This window comes from Entelurus aequoreus, linkage group LG07 (assembly GCF_033978785.1).
Source record: "Entelurus aequoreus isolate RoL-2023_Sb linkage group LG07, RoL_Eaeq_v1.1, whole genome shotgun sequence".
In the NCBI taxonomy this organism is placed as follows: Eukaryota; Metazoa; Chordata; class Actinopteri; order Syngnathiformes; family Syngnathidae; genus Entelurus; species Entelurus aequoreus.
This window is the reverse complement of record NC_084737.1, coordinates 31,967,806-31,986,146: the sequence shown is the minus strand read 5'-3', so window position 1 is coordinate 31,986,146 and position 18,341 is coordinate 31,967,806. Positions and strand designations below refer to the sequence as shown.

The 18,341-nt window shown below is 41.2% G+C and overlaps 1 protein-coding gene across 4 annotated transcripts in view; it reads left to right on the top strand.

The window, feature by feature from the left end:
- The first annotated feature begins 7,979 nt into the window (after positions 1–7,979).
- bltp3a (bridge-like lipid transfer protein family member 3A) overlaps positions 7,980–18,341 on the top strand; it is a 28,605-nt gene continuing 18,243 nt past the window's right edge. For 2 of the 4 annotated variants that reach the window (XM_062053228.1, XM_062053226.1), the window contains exons 1-2: positions 7,980–8,252; positions 15,872–16,034. In XM_062053228.1, the coding sequence (XP_061909212.1) occupies positions 8,209–8,252; positions 15,872–16,034 (207 nt within the window). In that variant the 5' untranslated portion in view covers positions 7,980–8,208. The remainder of the gene's footprint in view (positions 8,253–15,871; positions 16,035–18,341) is intronic. The other 2 variants (XM_062053227.1, XM_062053224.1) reach the window with 1 other exon arrangement.

Genomic DNA, 18,341 nt, shown 5'->3' with positions numbered 1-18,341 from the left:
TCCAAATGCTTGATATCCAATAATGTCCTGTTAACCAAAATATTTTTATTTTTATTTTTATGTATTTTTAGCATTACGCCAACATGTTTTATTAACAATTAACAACTTGGTGTTGAGAATCAGACCTGGTAACATTCCTTTAAAAAAATGGAAGACAATTTCTGCTTTGCATTTTATACAAGCAGGTGCACTAAGTGCAGTGTTCACAAAAAAGCCGGCAAATCAGTCTGCATATGACAATACACAGATTTAAAGAGTTTTTAATTGCAAGGCAAGGCAAATGTATTCATAAAGCACAATTCGTACACTAGGCAATTCAAAGTGCTTTACAGAAAATTACTAGAAGGCAACAATTCTAACATCTAAATTCTAAGATGCGACTTTAAGGTTTTACTACTTACGTATAAAATACTACACGTTTAAGCTCCTGCCTATCTTGCCGATTGTATTGTACCATATGTCCCGGCAAGAAATCTGCGTTCAAAGAACTCCGGCTTATTAGTGATTCCCAGAGCCCAAAAAAAGTCTGCGGGCTATAGAGCGTTTTCTATTCGGGCTCCAATACTATGGAATGCCCTCCCGGTAAAAGTTAGAGATGCTACCTCAGTAGAAGCATTTAAGTCTCATCTTAAAACTCATTTGTATACTCTAGCCTTTAAATAGACTCCCTTTTTAGACCAGTTGATCTGCCGTTTCTTTTCTTTTCTTTTCTACTCTGCTCCGGGGTGGACCGCTAGCCTGTTCATCGGATGGGGACATCTCTACGCTGCTGACCCGTCTCCGCTCGGGATGGTTCCTGCTGGCCCCACCATGGACTGGACTTTCGCTGATGTGTTGGACTTTCACAATATTATGTCAGACCCACTCGACATCCATTGCTTTCGGTCTCCCCTAGAGGGGGGGGGGGGTTACCCACATATAGGCAAGGCAAGGCAAGGCAAGGAAACTTTATTTGTATAGCGCTTTTCATACACAAGGCAGACTCACAGTGCTTCACAGACAACAAAGTGAAATGAAAGAAAATAAAAGCAAAATTAAAATGCAGACAATAAAAATAAAAACAGTGCAGACGTTAAAAGTTAAAAGATTAAAAGATTTAGCTGAAAGCTAAGGTGAACATAAAAGTCTTCAGTCTAGTTTTAAAAGTAGTGGGAGTTGGGGAGAGTCTGACATCTTCAGGAAGTTTATTCCAGCTATTTGTTGCATAGTGACTGAATGATGCTCTCCCTTGATTTGAGTTTACTCTTGGAACCGCTAACAGATTGGTCTCAGAAGATCTTAGTGATCTAGAGGGCTTATATAGTGGGAGCATATCAGTGATATACTTGGACCCTAGACCATGTAGTGATTTATATGTGAGCAGGAGGATTTTGAAATCAATTCTCTGATGTACAGGGAGCCAATGTAAGGATTTAAGAATTGGTGTAATGTGCTCACATTTTTTGGTCTTTGTTAGAACTCTATGCGGTCCTCTCCAAGGTTTCTCATAGTCATTCACATTGACGTCCCACTGGGGTGAGTTTTCCTTGCCCGTATGTGGGCTCTGTACCGAGGATGTCGTTGTGGCTTGTACAGCCCTTTGAGACTCTTGTGATTTAGGGCTATATAAATAAACATTGATTGATTGATTGATTGAATTAAAATACAAAATACACATAATTGAAATTAAAATCAGAAAATGAAATCATCATAAAACAATCATAATTCAAAATACAATCAATGTCAAATAGTGTGAATAAAATACTTTTAGTTGTCATAAGCACAATTAAAAGTGTTTTCAGCCTGTATTTCAACTTTGTCAACTTTGAGGCCTGTCTTCTGGAATTATTCCAGCTTTTAGGAGCATAAAACTGAGACGCAGTCTCACCATGTTTGGTCCTGACTCTAGGCACCACCAGGACACCACTCTGGGAGGTTCTCAGAGCTCGAGATAGTTTATATGACTCTAACATGTCAGAGAAGTAATATGGCACAAGACCATGAAAACACTTGTACACAAGTAGAAATGTTTTATTGTCTTTTTTCTGAGCAATAGGAAGCCAGTGCAGGGCCCTAATGGACTGGACTAATATGGTTGTATTTCCTGGTTCCAGTCAGGACTCTAGCAGCAGCATTTTGGATGTACTGCAGCTGCTTTACTGCTCGTTTAAAGAGCCCAGTGAGAAGGCCATTACAGTAGTCTAGCCTGCTGGAGACAAAGCCATGGATTAGTCTTCCTAAGTCTGATTTAGACATTATTCCTCTGCTGCTGTTATTGACTTTTGTTAAAGTTGAAGTCTGGTGATACAAACCAGTGACTTTATGTGTACCATAAAGACAGCTTTGTTTTGCAGTGAAAACTGAGGGTGGCATCTGCACAGACAGGAAACATGACAACAGTACATCAAAATAAAGAATTGTGTACAGGCCCAGACTGTTGGTGAGAGCAATAAGGATACAGGTGTGTCAACCTAAAAAAAAGTAATCTGGTCAATCTCCACCATCTCATTAAAATGATCACTGACACAAAAAGAATGAGTTGCTGCTAAAGTGTGCTTCACCCAAAATCAATTCTTGAGCTCACCCAACAGGAGCTGCTGGGGGAGCTCTGTGGACTCTTTGTCTCTTTTCTGCTTCATGTAATGGTCACCACCCACTATTTGTTTGCACTATTGGCTGATGCCACCACCACGTTATTGTTGTGCATGGAGTTCCAAGGTGCAACACTTATCACTGGCTTCCTGTAAACTTAAAGGGAATTTAGAATCCCCCTCGCCCGATAAAGTAGGGATGGGCAATATAGCATAAAATCCATATCGCAATTTATATTGCAGCCTCTTGCAATAACAATATATATCACTATATTAGTTGGTGTGTAATTGATAATGCAACTATTGAAAAATGATTTCAAATGTTGTTAATTTGGCTGCTGACGTATGCGGTAAAATATTGCATAATTTTCGGTTGTATTGATATGTCAAAAGTATTTTTTATCTACTTGCTGATTTACTGTTAATATCTGTGTACTTGATGTTGAACACTTCCGTTAAAATTGACTAAAAATGTATGTATTTTTCTGCTCTTTGGCCACTTTACATTAGTTTTAGGCGATATTTAAAATGTTCAAGATCAATGAATGATGACATTTGCGATCACAATTATAATCATACAAAAATACAGGATGGCGGTGTAACAATATCAAATAAACACTTGAAATATTTTTTACTATTGGCTCTGATTTAAATATGTTGGGTTTGGTCCCAGAGCCCCACTGTGTCTAGAGACTTATCCCCTGAGTTTGTAAACAATATGAAAAAGACTGAACTTCTCCCCTCACAATAGTCTTATTTTGTATATTCTATAGAAAAAACGTCCTCTACAGTAGACATTTGATTTTGGTGTATTTATTTTGTCAGAGTTACAGGAGCACTCGGCGGTTTTTAAGGACATTTGCAAAAAAGCTTGTCAAAGATCATCTCTATGAGAGCACTCTAGTGTTTTTATGGGTGAACGTGAATGTAGAAATAGTGTCAAAGCGCTTTGAGTACATTGAAGGTAGAAAAGCGCTATACAAGTATAAGCCATTTACCATTTTAAGAATCTATTGCAAAAATGTGAGTCTCTCACAAATGTTTTTTACTGAAATTGCGGGACACCAGTTGAATAGCCTGAAATTCCTCAATGATGAAAATGAGCGGACCTAAAATAGAACCTTGAGAAAGGCACATGTATAACTAAATAAGTTGAACAAACACTGACTGCATCTGAATTAAACAAGCTACAATCACTCCTTAGTTACATAAATCACATCATGAAAAACATATGTAACTGCCAAATGGGAGAGGACTTATAGAGGTGCCTTGAGGTACGCTTCAGTTATGTAAAGTTTGGAACCCCAGTGTTCTATGTTTGCATGCAAGGTTAAAATGCAAATGCAAGGGTCTGCCAATGTGTTAACAGTGGGCCAAGATCCTCTGTAAAAAAGGAGCACTCGAGTGTTTTTAGGAATTGGTTGCAAAAATGTTTGTCTCTCAAGTTTTTACCTGAACTTTGAGGCCAGTATGGTGCCATTTGGCCCCCGGGCCGACAGTTGAATGGCTCTGACCTAAGATATCTTTAGAGAGTTCTAAATATTTGACCTCAGAACGACTGTTAATCTGCTCAGCAATAACGCTGCGAGCCACTGGGGACAAAGAGGATACTTGAGAAAATTGATCATTATATTCTTATCAGCGAGCGGGAAGGGGTTATTAATGTGTTTGTGGTAACATTTTTATATGAAAGGCCCTCTCCTTCATTAATTGACATTTTACATGTGCTAATTTTTCTTAAAATATAAATAAACTGTATTATTTATATTATTGTTATTATTACCTGGATGCTGTGCTAATGTATATACAATTGTGTAGTGTTTACTTGCTGTTATGTTGTTTCACTGTAAATATTTAAACATTGACAAATAATCCTTTTTGGGTAATTGCGGTGGGTTTTTGTATTTTATAATCGGTTCTACATCAGTGTACCTAATGGAGGACACAACGCATAAAAATACTTTGGATGAATGGACGCAGCACATTTTTTTAAGCAAACTTTGAAATATCACTATAAATATCACTAACAACAGCATACTGTATTTTCAAAATATCTTTCGCATGAAAGTTATATTTAATAATAAAATCATTTATTTTCTCAAAAAGTAAAAAGTAAAGAATGCTTTTTTCTTTCTTTTTGGTTTTCTGAAGCTGAAAGGACATGTGTGTGAAGTTGTCTCTCCCCCACACCTTTTCAACATATCCCCAAACCTGTTCCAATCGTTTGTGCTTCGTTTGTGCAGCATTTTTGTTTAGTTTTTTCCGTTATGGTTTTTAGGTTATTCTAGAACACATTTTCTGATTTTCAGCCTCGTCATTGTCCAATTCACCCCAAACTTGCTTCATTTGTTTGTGCTGCAAATATTTTTAGTCCAACTATAATAGTTTTTAGGTTATACACTTTTAATAGGTTTATGTTATTAATGTGTAATTAACGTGTTATTAATCATAACTAGTTTACCCCTTCTCAACTATGTCCAAATCTCCCCAACTTCTCCCATTTGTTTGTGCTGTAATTGTGCTGATTTGTGCTGCAAACATTTTTGGTCCAACTATTATAGATTGTATGTCATTGGTGTTTTTTGGAGATGGTTATTAATCATAAAACGTTAATAACTTAAAAACTATAATAGTTAGACCGGGGGTCGGCAACCCGCATGACCCTAACCTGACTCTTGCCAGATCCTTGTAGTTCGCTGAGCTCCACACAAGGATCTGGGACTTCTCAATAGGAGATGTATTTCAGAAGGCAGCCTTGTAAAAAATTCATTGTATGTGATTGGATAAACCACTTGTCCGTTATCTTGAATGACGTGCTACTTCAACCACTCACATCGAAATCAACGCTGCGAAATCCAAAACAGAACAGCCGACATGTTGGATAACATCAGAGCAAAAAGTTAGAAAACTTTTACTGAAACAACGCCGCAATGTCATAGACCAGTGTTTTTCAACCTTATTTGAGCCAAGGCACATTTTTTGCGTTGAAAAAATGCAAAGGCACACAGCAGAAATCATTAAAAAATGAAATTCAGTTGACAATAAAAAGTAGTTCTCGCAATTGTTAGAAATTATTTCAAACCATAACCAAGCATGCATCACTATAGCTCTTGTCTCAAAGTAGGTGTACTGTCACGACCTGTCACATCACAACGTGACTTATTTAGAGTTTTTTGGCGTTTTCATGTGTGTAGTGTTTTAGTTCTTGTCTTGTGCTCCTATTTTGGTGGCTCTTTCTCTTTTTTTGGTATTTTACTGTAGCAGTTTCATGTCTTCCTTTGAGCGATATTTCCCGCATCTACTTTGTTTTAGCAATCAAGAATATTTCAGTTATTTTTATCCTTCTTTGTGGGGACATTGTTGATTGTCATGTCATGTTCGGATGTACATTGTGGACGCCGTCTTTGCTCCACAGTAAATCTTTGCTGTCGTCCAGCATTCTGTTTTTGTTTACTTTGTAGCCAGTTCAGTTTCAGTTTTGTTCTGCATGGCCTTCTCTAAGCTTCAAAGCCTTTTCTCAGGGGCACTCACCTTTTGTTTATTTTTGGTTTAAGCATTAGACACTTTTTTACCTGCACACTGCCTCCCGCTGTCGTCTTCATATTGTGATCCCGACAAACCGTGTATCCGACATCTACAAAGCAATTAGCTACCTGCTGCCACCTACTGATATGGAAGAGTATTACATTGTTACTCTGCCGAGCTCTAGACAGCACTGACACTCAACAACGGCACATTATTTGCGGATTATAATGACCGGTTTGTGAAAAATATTTTTAACCCATTTAGGTGAAATTACATAATCTCACATGGCACACCAGACTGTATCTCACGGCACACTAGTGGTTGACAAAACATTGCAGTAGACGATCGATGTCGTTTGTGCAAAGAAAATATGCGAATAAAAGGCTTCAGTGGGAACAGCAAAAAAATATTTCACAAAGTCGCCAACAAAAAAAGCATAGATGAACATCTAACAGAACTTGATTTGAAATTGTTGAACGTTCGGGAGAGATCGTGTCAAATATGCTTAGTTGCAATTGCAGAATCAATGTCAGCACACGACTCCTCGCTGCGTGCCGCCATTGTTGTTTGAATCAAACAGTCGCATCGGCGCTACGTCACATTTTTGAAATCCTGCCCGGCGATCCTGATTGGTTCATTATTATTTTTTGCTAACTTGAAGGAGTTTGCATTGCCCTCGATCCCAGATCCTTGTGTGGAGCTCAGCGAACTACAAGGATCTGGCGAGAGTCAGGTTATGCCGAACCCTGAGTTAGACCAAAACATTTTTACAGCACAGACGATTGGGACACGTTTGGGGAGATTTTTGACATGGTTGAAGGGCTACAAGACTACAAAAAATGGGACCCATTACCTCCCTGCTTGGCACTCAGCATCAAGGGTTGGAATTGAGGGTTAAAAAAACAAATGATTTCCGAGCGCAGCCCACGCTGCTGCTCACTGCTCACCTCACCTCCCAGGAGGTGAACATGGGGATGGGTCAAATGCAGTGGACAAATTTCACCACACCTAGTGTGTGTGTGACAATCATTGGTACTTTAACTTTAACTTTGGTTATGAATAATAACACGTTACCACATAAAAAACCTTTTTGCGGCACAAAGCAGAACAAACGTAGCACGAATGATTGGGACATGCACATAACCCACATAACCCATAACCACAACACCAGGGGAAGCTCCACAAACCATGTTAAACACAGATTCCGATCCAACAAAGGCCTTAACTCATTCTCCTTCTATGCCACTTCAATATGGAATGCACTCCCAACAGGTGTAAAAGAAAGTGCATCTCTATCCTCCTTCAAAACCGCAGTAAAAGAACACCTCCAGGCAACTTCAACCCTTGACTAACACCATCCCCCTCCACATCCCACCTCCCCGGATTGTAAATAATCAAATGTAAATATTCAAATGTATATACTTGTTCTTATGCTTTCTGAACTCACTATGTTCACTGCTCGCTGTACATATCCTACCAAGTCAGACATACACTGTTTCAATGTCCATTTCTCAGATGATGCAATTGAAGATGACTGAAACCTAACCCCCCCGTCCGACCCCCCCTCCACATCCCACCCCCCGGATTGTGAATAATGTAAATAATTCAATGTATATACTCTGATGATTAACTTGTGTGATGACTGTATTATGCTGATAGTATATATTTGTACCATGAATTGATTTACGTGGACCCCGACTTAAACAAGTTGAAAAACGTATTCGGGTGTTACCATTTAGTGGTCAATTGTACTATGTTTGTGGAGATTTGGAAGGGTCTAGCTGTAGAAATGGATGGATGGACACAGTGGGGGACCAACTTCACACAGGTTGAAATGACTGCCAAAATTGTTATGCATAAAAACGCCTACTGTCATTACCAATGATTCCCGACAGATGGCGGTATTGCGCTTGTGTTGCGGGTACAGGAGCGCGAAAAGGGGTAAAAAGCTGCCCTATGTTGTCCGGTACTGTGGGAGGTGCAGGCTAGCGTCGCTATGGCTAACAAGATGCTCAAAGCTGGTTATTTATTGAATTTAGCAGTATCGCCAACCTAGTGAATATTCATCTAAGCACAAAGCCATCGGCACGAATCGGTTCCGACCACGGCAGACATGGCAGGGATTATCAAAAAGCAAATTCTCAAACATTTGTCAAGGTAAGTGTTCTACTGTTATTTGGGCTTCATGTTAGCCTGCTAGCCCTGCTGGACGCGGACGTCAACAGTCACAGCAAAGCTTCACTAATATAGCTGGCGTGTCATCTGTCGACAATAAATGTACTCTTATTTTGTTCATTTGGACGTTTTAACCCTCCGGCGTTCGGAGATGAGGGCATAAGGGGCCTCATGTTAAAGTCCACTTTCACATATGTATTTAAATTGGATCGTATGTCTCTAAGACATGGTGTCAAAAAAGATCTCTGCCACGTACGTGTGGCTACCAAGCGTGTGCGAATAAAACCTTGTGCTTTGTAAACATTAACTTGCTCATTCCTTCTGGAACTGAAAATGCTTTTCTTCACAGCTCAAGGTTGAAGGTTAATGTTTGTGCATGTATTAATCCCCCAGTCTCTCACTGCATGTATTACATACATAAACAATGTGAGGGTTACAGTGATTTAGTGTTCTCTGCACAGCTGGATATCACATTTTCCTATTCACTATTAACCCTGGCACTCATCTTATAGTTCCGAATTGTTAATGGCAACGATCAATCAATCAATCAAAGATTATTTATATAGCTCTAAATCACAAGTGTCTCAAAGGGCTGCACAAGACACAACAACATCAAGAAAGCAAGAAAAAACTCAACCCAATGGGATTACAATGAGAAACCTTGGAGGGGACTGCAGATGTGGGGATCCCCCATACCCGTCTTAAAGGCCTACTGAAACCCACTTCTACCGACCACGCAGTCTGATAGTTTATATATCAATGATGAAATCCTAACATTGCAACACATGCCAATACGGCCGGGTTAGATTAGTAAAGTGCAATTTTAAATTTCCCGCGAAATATCCTGCTGAAAACGTCTCGGTATGATGACGTTTACGCGTGACGTCACTGATTGTAGCGGACATTTTGGGACAGCATTGTGGCCAGCTATTAAGTCGTCTGTTTTCATCGCAAAATTCCAAAGTATTCTGGACATATGTGTTGGTGAATCTTTTGCAATTTGTTTAATGAACAATGGAGATAGCAAAGAAGAAAGCTGTAGGTGGGAAGCGGTGTATTAGCGGCCGGCTGCAGCAACACAAACACGTAGCGGCTACGTCGTAGCCGGTGTTTCATTGTTTACATTCCCGAACGATGACATTCAAGCTTTACCATTGGCCTGTGGAGAACTGGGAGAACAGACACTCTTACCAGGAGGACTTTGAGTTGGATACACATGCTTGTGGAGATGGGACAACAGAGACTCTTACCAGGAGGACTTTGAGTTGGATATGCGGTACCGTGAGTACGCAGCTGCGGCTTCCAAACATTTGATCGCTTGCCCGTACGTGCGTGCCGCTATGTGCATGTCACGTACGTAACTTTGGGGAAATATATGTGCTGTATGAACTTTGGGGAGGTGAACGGTACTTTGGGCTGTGGGATTGAGTGTGTTGTGCAGGTCTTTCATTTGTATTGGTGGGTTGTATGGACGGGAGGGGGGAGGTGTTTGTTATTCGGTATTAATTTGTGGCATATTAAATATAAGCCTGGTTGTGTTGTGGCTAATAGAGTATATATATGTCTTGTGTTTATTTATTGTTTTATTCATTCCCAGCTGAATATCAGGTCACCCCCGGCTCTCACAGCATCTTCCCTATCTGAATCACTTCCACTGCCCTCTAATCCTTCACTCTCACTTTCCTCATCCACAAATCTTTCATCCTCGCTCAAATTAATGGGGAAATCGTCGCTTTCTCGGTCCGAATCGCTCTCGCTGCTTGTGGCCATGATTGTAAACAATGTGCAGATGTGAGGAGCTCCACAATCTGTGACGTCACGCTACTTCCGGTACAGGCAAGACTTTTTTATCAGCGACCAAAAGTTGCGAACTTTATCGTCGATGTTCTCTACTAAATCCTTTCAGCAAAAATATGGCAATATCGCGAAATGATCAAGTATGACACATAGAATGGATCTGTTATCCCTGTTTAAATAAGAAAATGTCATTTCAGTAGGCCTTTTAAATAGACGTCGAGTGGATCTAGATCAGGGGTGTCAAACTCATTTTAGATGGGGGGCCACATGGAGAGAAATCTACTTCCAAGTGGGCCGGACTGGTAAAATCACGGCACGATAACTTAAAAATAAAGACAACTTCAGATTGTTCTCTTTGTTTAAAAATAGAACAAGCACATTCTGAAATTGTACAAATCATAATGTTGTTAGGTTTTTTATTACACTTGCATGTTGCGCTTAATAGTATTCTATCTTTATTTGTCGTTATTTATGTTTTCTGAATATATTATGTGATAATGTTCATCAGTCAACTCATTGGTGTTAATTTTCAATCAATAAAGATAAAAATATGATATCAAAATCAAATTACAGGTTGTTATTTATGTAGTTTGATCAATTTCCTCGACTGATGTACTAACATCTAGTGGACACATTTACAACAGCTGTTCAGGTGAATTTTTATACTTAGCAAACTCATCCCACGGGCCGGATAAAACCTGTTCGCGGGCCTGATCCGGCCCTCGGGCCGTACGTTTGACACCCCTGATCTAGATCATAGTGTGAGAGTCCAGTCCATAGTGGGGCTAGCCGGAGATCGTCTTGGATGGAGACAGGTCAGCAGCGCAAAGACGCCCTAAACTGATGCACAGATGAGTGGTCCATCCCGGGTCCCGACTTTGAACAGCTAGCGCATTATCTGTGGTCACCTAATCTGTGCCCCCCCCGCCCCCTCTCCACGAAGGACAGGGGGGCAGAGCAGAAAAGAGACTGCAGATCAACTGGTCTAAAAGGGGGGTCTATTTAAAGGCTAGAGTACCGTATTTTTCTGACTATAAATCGCTCCGGAGTATAAGTCGCACCGGCCGAAAATGCATAATAAAGAAGGAAAAAAACATATATAAGTCGCACTGGAGTATAAGTCACATTTTTTGGGGAAATTTATTTGATAAAACCCAACACCCAGAATAGACGTTTGAAAAGCAATTTAAAATAAATAAAGAATAGTGAACAACAGGCTGAATATGTGTAAGTTATATGACGCATGAATAACCAACTGAGAACGTGCCTGGTATGTTAACATAACATATTATGGTAAGAGTCATTCAAATAACTGTAACATATAGAACATGCTCATATATGTTTACCAAACAATCTGTCACTCCTAATCGCTAAATCCGATTAAATCTTATACGTCTAGTCTCTTACGTGAATGAGCTAAATAATATTATTTGATATTTTACGGTAATGTGTTAATCATTTCACACATAAGTCGCTCCTGAGTATAAGTCGCACCCCCAGGCCAAACTATGAAAAAAACTGCGACTTATAGTCCGGAAAATACGGTATAAAAATGGGTTTTAAAATGGAACATAAATCCTTCTAAAAAAAAAAGAAAAAAGAACGATAATAATACTGTGTTCCAGTCACATCATCCACAAAGTAATGCTGCAACACCATCCGTCCATCCATCCATCCATCTTATTCCGCTTATCCGAGGTTGGGTCGCAGGGGCAGCAGCCTAAGCAGGGAAGCCCAGACTTCCCTCTCCCCAGCCACTTCGTCCAGCTCCTCCCCGAGGGATCCCGAGGCGTTCCCGGGCCAGCCGGGAGAGATAGTCTTCCCAATGTGTCCTGGGTCTTCCCCGTGGCCTCCTACCGGTCGGACGTGCCCGAAACACCTCCTTAGGGAGGCGTTCGGGTGGCATCCTGACCAGATGCCCGAACCACCGCATCTGGCTCCTCTCGATGTAGGGGAGCAGCGGCTTTACTTTGAGCTCCTCCCGGATGACAGAGCTTCTCACCCTATCTCTAAGGGAGAGCCCCGCCACCCGGCGGAGGAAAGTCATTTCGGCCGTTTGTACCCGTGATCTTGTCCTTTCGATCATGACCCAAAGCATTTCACTGTGGTGTACTCTGCATGTGACAAATAAAAACCTTGAACCTTGAAAGCACATGTAGACTGGTTGGGCAAACTCCCATGCACCCTCAAGGACCCTGCCGAGAGTATAGAGCTGGTCCACAGTTCCACGACCAGGACGAAAACCACACTGTTCCTCCTGAATCCGAGGTTCGACTATCCGGCTTAGCCTCCTCTCCAGTACACCTGAATAGACCTGGCTGAGGAGTGTGATCCCAGTTGGAACACACCCTCCGGTTCCCCTTCTTAAAGAGAGGAACCACCACCCCGGTCTGCCAATCCAGAGGTACCGCCCCCAATGTCCACGCGATGTTGAAGAGTCTTGTCAACCAAGACAGCCCCACAGCACCCAGAGCCTTAAGGAACTCCGGGCGGATCTCATCCACCCCCGGGGCCTTGCCACCGAGGAGCTTTTTAACTACCTCAGCGACCTCAGCCCCAGAAATAGGAGAGCCCACCACAGATTCCCAAGGCACTGCTTCCTCATAGGAAGATGTGTTGGTGGGATTGAGGTGGTCTTCGAAGTATTCCCTCCACCGATCCACAACATCCGCAGTCGAGGTCAGCAGAACACCATCCTCACCATACACGGTGTTGATAGTGCACTGCTTCCCCTTCCTGAGGCGGCGGATGGTTGTCCAGAATCGCTTCGAAGCCGTCCGGAAGTCGTTTTCCATGGCTTCCCCGAACTCCTCCCATGTCCGAGTTTTTGCCTCCGCGACCGATGAAACCGCACACCGCTTGGCCTGTCGGTACCTGTCTGCTGCCTCCGGAGTCCTATGAGCCAAAAGAGCCCGATAGGACTCTTTCTTCAGCTTGACTGCATCCCTCAGGTTCTAGGATTACCGCCACGACAGGCACCAACCACCTTGCGGCCACAGCTCCAATCGGCCGCCTCGACAATAGAATAGAAATAGAATAGAATATATCTTTATTGTCATTGTACATTGTACAACGAAATTGTATGCAAAACTAATTTAGTGCAAATTCATAACAACACATAAAAACATAAGAACATAGATACAAATACATAAAAATACCAAGCACACAGCTCACATGCACAGTCATTATTGTCTTGTGTTCAGCGACACTATTGCTCTCGGGTAAAAAGTGTTCTTAAATCAGTTTGTCCGGCATTTTATTGTCCTGTATCTCCTGCCCGAGGGCAGCAGTTCAAAAAGTTTATGTCCAGGGTGAGATGGGTCCCTTATGATGTTTTGGGCCTTTTTGAGGCACCTGGCACTGTACAGTTCATCTAGGGAGGGGAGAGAGCAGCCAGTGATCTTCATGGCCGTTTTTATGACCCTCTGAAGTGCATTTCTCTCTGCCGCCGTGCAGCTGGCATACCATACACACATGCAGTATGTCAGCACACTCTCTATTGAGGAGCAATAGAAGGACACAAGCAGTTTTTGTGACAGTTGGTTCTTTTTGAGGAGTCTCAGAAAGTAAAGTCTCTGCTGTGCCTTTTTGATGGTCACTGAGGTGTTCATACTCCACGACAGGTCTTCCTCGATCTGGATCCCCAGGAACCTGAAGTTAGAGACCCTTTCCACATAGTCCCCATTGATGTACAGTGGTTGGATGTTTATTGTTTTTTTCTTCCGGAAATCCATGGTCAGCTCCTTCGTCTTAGTGATATTAAGGATCAGGTTGTTTTCCCTGCACCACCCAGTCAGCCGCTCCACTTCATTTCTGTAGGCAGACTCATCCCTCCCAGAAATGAGTCCCCCCAGTAGAGGTACGGAACATCGTCCACTCGAACTCAATGTCCAGTGCCTCCCTCGTGACATGTTCAAAGTTCTTCCGGAGGTGGGAATTGAAACTCTGTTTGACAGGAGACTCTGCCAGGCAATCCCAGCAAACCCTCACAATGCGTTTGGGGCTGCCAGGTCTGTCTGGCATCTTCCCCCACCATCACAGCCAACTCACCATCAGGTGTTGATCGGTAGAAAGCTGCGCCCCTCTCTTGCTGCAACACATGATTGTTTAAAAAAAAAGACAAAGTCCAAAATGCACATAGGGAATAATATGCAGCGATCGATTAATTTAGTTTGTCCGATTAATCGAGTAATCCATCAATTAATTTGTTCAATTAACCAGATTAAACACACTTTATAACCTCAATGCATAGTTTAGGGAAAATATTTCAAATAAACAACAATTTTTCTGCTTCATAACCTTCATTCATTTTTTTTTGTAATGCACATCATCAACATTGAAATTGCCATGATGTCCTGTGTTGGGTTTGTTGCTGTTCTCCTAGGTTTTGTGTTTAATTCTGTTTCTAGCGCTCCTTTCCGTCCTTTGTTTACGCTTACACCGGTTTCAGTTTAGTGATTAGTGTCGTTACTTGCTGCTGCCACCGATCCCTCCCCTTTTTTATACCGGTGTCACCCCGCCAGTCCTTGCAGGATTTTTGTACGCTCTGCGCAACAGTTACGGTTTCCATTTTTGCCACGCTTAAGACTTTCTTGCGGTTCGCCCTGCGCGACTGTTTTGTGTTTTGGCTTCATGCTTCGCTTTTTGAAGTTCATGCCATGCTACGCTAGCATCTAAGTTGTGTATTTTTGCCTTGTGTAATGAATTAAAAGCCTCTTACATGTACGCTGCTGCTGATACTGCCTGTCTTTTTGCATCCTGAGAACTCAACTGTCGCGCCAATGCGACCCGTACGAAACAAAAATTTAACCTTTAACATGTGTGCGTTAATGTAAAACAAACAAAAATCTCACACAGATCAGGGCGCACACACACCACCGCTCTCATGTGTGCTCCTAATGAATTTGGAAAGTATGTTACATATTGGTTCCTATTTCAAGTTCCGGGCACTCCATGTGGTACCAGTCTAATCAATTTTATTTGTTACACTCATTAAATCATTAACCAAAGCAACATAATATACATTTTAGTTATTTTCTAATCGATTAATCATTGCAGCTCTAAAAGTGGTATATGATATATAAAGTTTTATTGGTAATTTGACATCTAATATTAAGCTCTGTGTGATAATTTGATATGGTTTATTTTTCACAAGACTGATTTTGAAATCAGTTTTAGTACCGTTTAATTGTTAGGCCAACAGGTTTTACAATGGCTTCCTTTTCTTGCCTTGGATAAGCTCTTGAATATCTCTACTTATTTAAAGCACGATAATCTTAACCATTAGCTTATGTTCCACAATAGTATTTGAAGTCATACTGCTCCTAATAATGAACCCACCTCTTTTTAGTCTGACCTGGCAGTTATAGAGGAAGTTGTACAATTTCATCCTAGTCAAATTCTCTTCATTCATTCAAATAAGAGGCAAATCCAATCAAACAAACCACAGATTGTCCATGACTGATGAAGTTTGATGGTTCAGTGCTCAGAACAGGAAGCTCTATGTTCTGCTGGTCTGCAAGGCTTATCTGGCACATCACTGTATTAACAGTGTTTGGACATTCACAACTCAGTAGTGATGTAGCTGTTACCAACTCCTTAGTTTTCTCATTTGACATTTAACGTAATTGTCATCATGATGTGTCAGAACTGTTTTTTAGATATTTAACAAATGAGTGTCCCGCTTCACCGTGTAGCTGTTTTGTCACCTCCCCCTTCTGTTCTGTCCCATAGATCTGAGCTATTTGGGTGTATTCAGATAAACAAGTTGAACAATTGGTCATTGGTCCCGCTCCTGTTCTTAGGTTCACCAAGAATCTGTCCCCAGACAAGATCAACCTGAGTACCTTGAAGGGGGAGGGACAGCTGTCCAACCTGGAGCTTGATGAAGAGGTTCTGCAAAACATGCTCGACCTGCCTACCTGGCTGGCCGTCACACGCGTGTACTGCAACAAAGCCGCCATCAGGGTGAGTCACTTCGAAAACTACTTAGCAGGTTCGACAGGTGGATGTGCACACTGGCCGACGGGGGACAATATTGCAGCTCTTCCAACGCAGAAAGAATCCAAAAACACACAAATATCATTAAACTCACTCTATTTTAACAAAAAAGCCAATCCCATTTAACAGCAAAGTTTCATTTTACAGTGATATTCATCAACATTCCACGGATCAGTCAACAGATAGTTGCTTTTTAATACCTCCTTGTCGAACTCATTTAATGTAGAAGACGTTTCAGTATAGAGTAGGGCTGCACAAGAAAAAACGAATTGCGATTTTTCTCTCCAAGATTGCAATTCGATTTGAGAGTTTTGTATTTTATACATGTAAATGCATAGGAGTGCGAAAATAACGAGTGATGTTGATTACTCTCAATCAACATATTCATGTCTCCAGGTGCCACACATTAGAACTATATGCCATAATTTACTTTTCAAAAATATTTTATTATTTTATTTAATTTTACTTATAATTTACTATTTATCTGTATATACAGACTCCACTTTTGTTTACATCATGCTTTTAAACTGAATAAATACTCAATAAAAACTATAGTGTTTAGGATCTAATGTAATCATAATATATAATAATGATGCAAGTAACCATTTCAAAGGATATACACTTTTATTTCTCATTAGTGTAGAGTTGTTTATTGTTTACTGTAATTGGAAGGTAAATAACTTTGTTATCCTAAATACAAAACCAGTGAAATTGGCACGTAGTGTAAATCGTAAATAATAACAGAATACAATGATTTGCAAATCCTTTTCAACTTATTCAATTGAATACACTGCAAAGACAAGATATTTAATGTTCGAACTGAGAAACTAATTTTTTTTTTGCAAATAATTACTAAAGTAGAATTTTATGGCAGCAACACATTGCAAAAAAGTTGTCACAGGGGCATTTTTACCACTGTGTTACATGGCCTTTCCTTTTAACAACACTCAGTAAACGATTGGGAACTGAGGAGACCAATTTTTGAAGCTTTTCAGGTGGAAATTTTTCCCATTCTTGCTTGATGTACAGCTTAAGTTGTTCAACAGTCCGGGGTCTCCCTTGTCGTATTTTATGCTTCATAGTACGCCACACATTTTCACTGGGAGACAGGTCTGGACTACAGGCAGGCCAGTCTAGTACCCGCACTCTTTTACTACGAAGCCACGCTGTAACACGTGCAGAATGTGGCTTGGCATTGTCTTGCTGAAATAAGCAGGGGCGTCCTTTAAAAATACGTTGCTTGGATGGCAACATATGTTGCTCCAAAACCTGTATGTACCTTTCAACATTAATGGTGCCTTAACAGATGTGTAAATTACCCATGCTTTGGGCACTAATACACCCCCATACCATCACAGATGCTGGCTTTTGAACTTTGCGCATATAACAGTCCGGGTCGTTATTTTCCTCTTTGGTCCGGAGGACACGACGTCCACAGTTTCCAAAAACAATTTGAAATGTGGACTCGTCAGACCACGGAACGCTTTTCCACTTTGCATCAGTCCATCTTAGATGAGCTCGGTCCCAGCGAACCCGGCGGCATTTCTGGGTGTTGTTGATAAATGTATTTCGCTTAAAGGGAAACTTCGGTTTTTTTCAACCTGGGCCCTGTTTTCATAATTTTTTCTGTATATGTGAGTGCTGGATAAAACATTTTTTGAGGTCGCGCCAGTATTGAGCAGGGCAGGCAGCCTCCAGCCCAGCTAACGCTCGTACACAGGGCAACTGGCTCTCGTCAAAATTCGGCCTATAAACATGCATTTTTTTCACACTGACAGGCTCAGATAGTTACAATGAGTGTCCGACAACATACTAGAAAGGAGAAATTAACGTATGTCTCTACCTTTAGCTGGAGATCGCTGTTTGTTGTGAGCTGTGTCCAAATCTCACCACGCTACAAATCTCGTTCCGAAATCTCGCGATAACTCGCGACAAAACACCGGTGGAAAAACAGTTACCTGACTGAGGTGAAGAGAGATGACTGAAGTGATTTTCTGTTGGATTACCGAAGACTGTTATTTTAGTTTTATAGTGGAGGCAGAAAATCACTTCAGTCATCTCTCTTCACCTCAGTCAGGTAACTGTTTTTCCACCGGTGTTTTGTCGCGAGTTATCGCGAGATTTCGGAACGAGATTTGTAGCGTGGTGAGATTTGGACACAGCTCACAACAAACAGCGATCTCCAGCTAAAGGTAGAGACATACGTTAATTTCTCCTTTCTAGTATGTTGTCGGACACTCATTGTAACTATCTGAGCCTGTCAGTGTGAAAAAA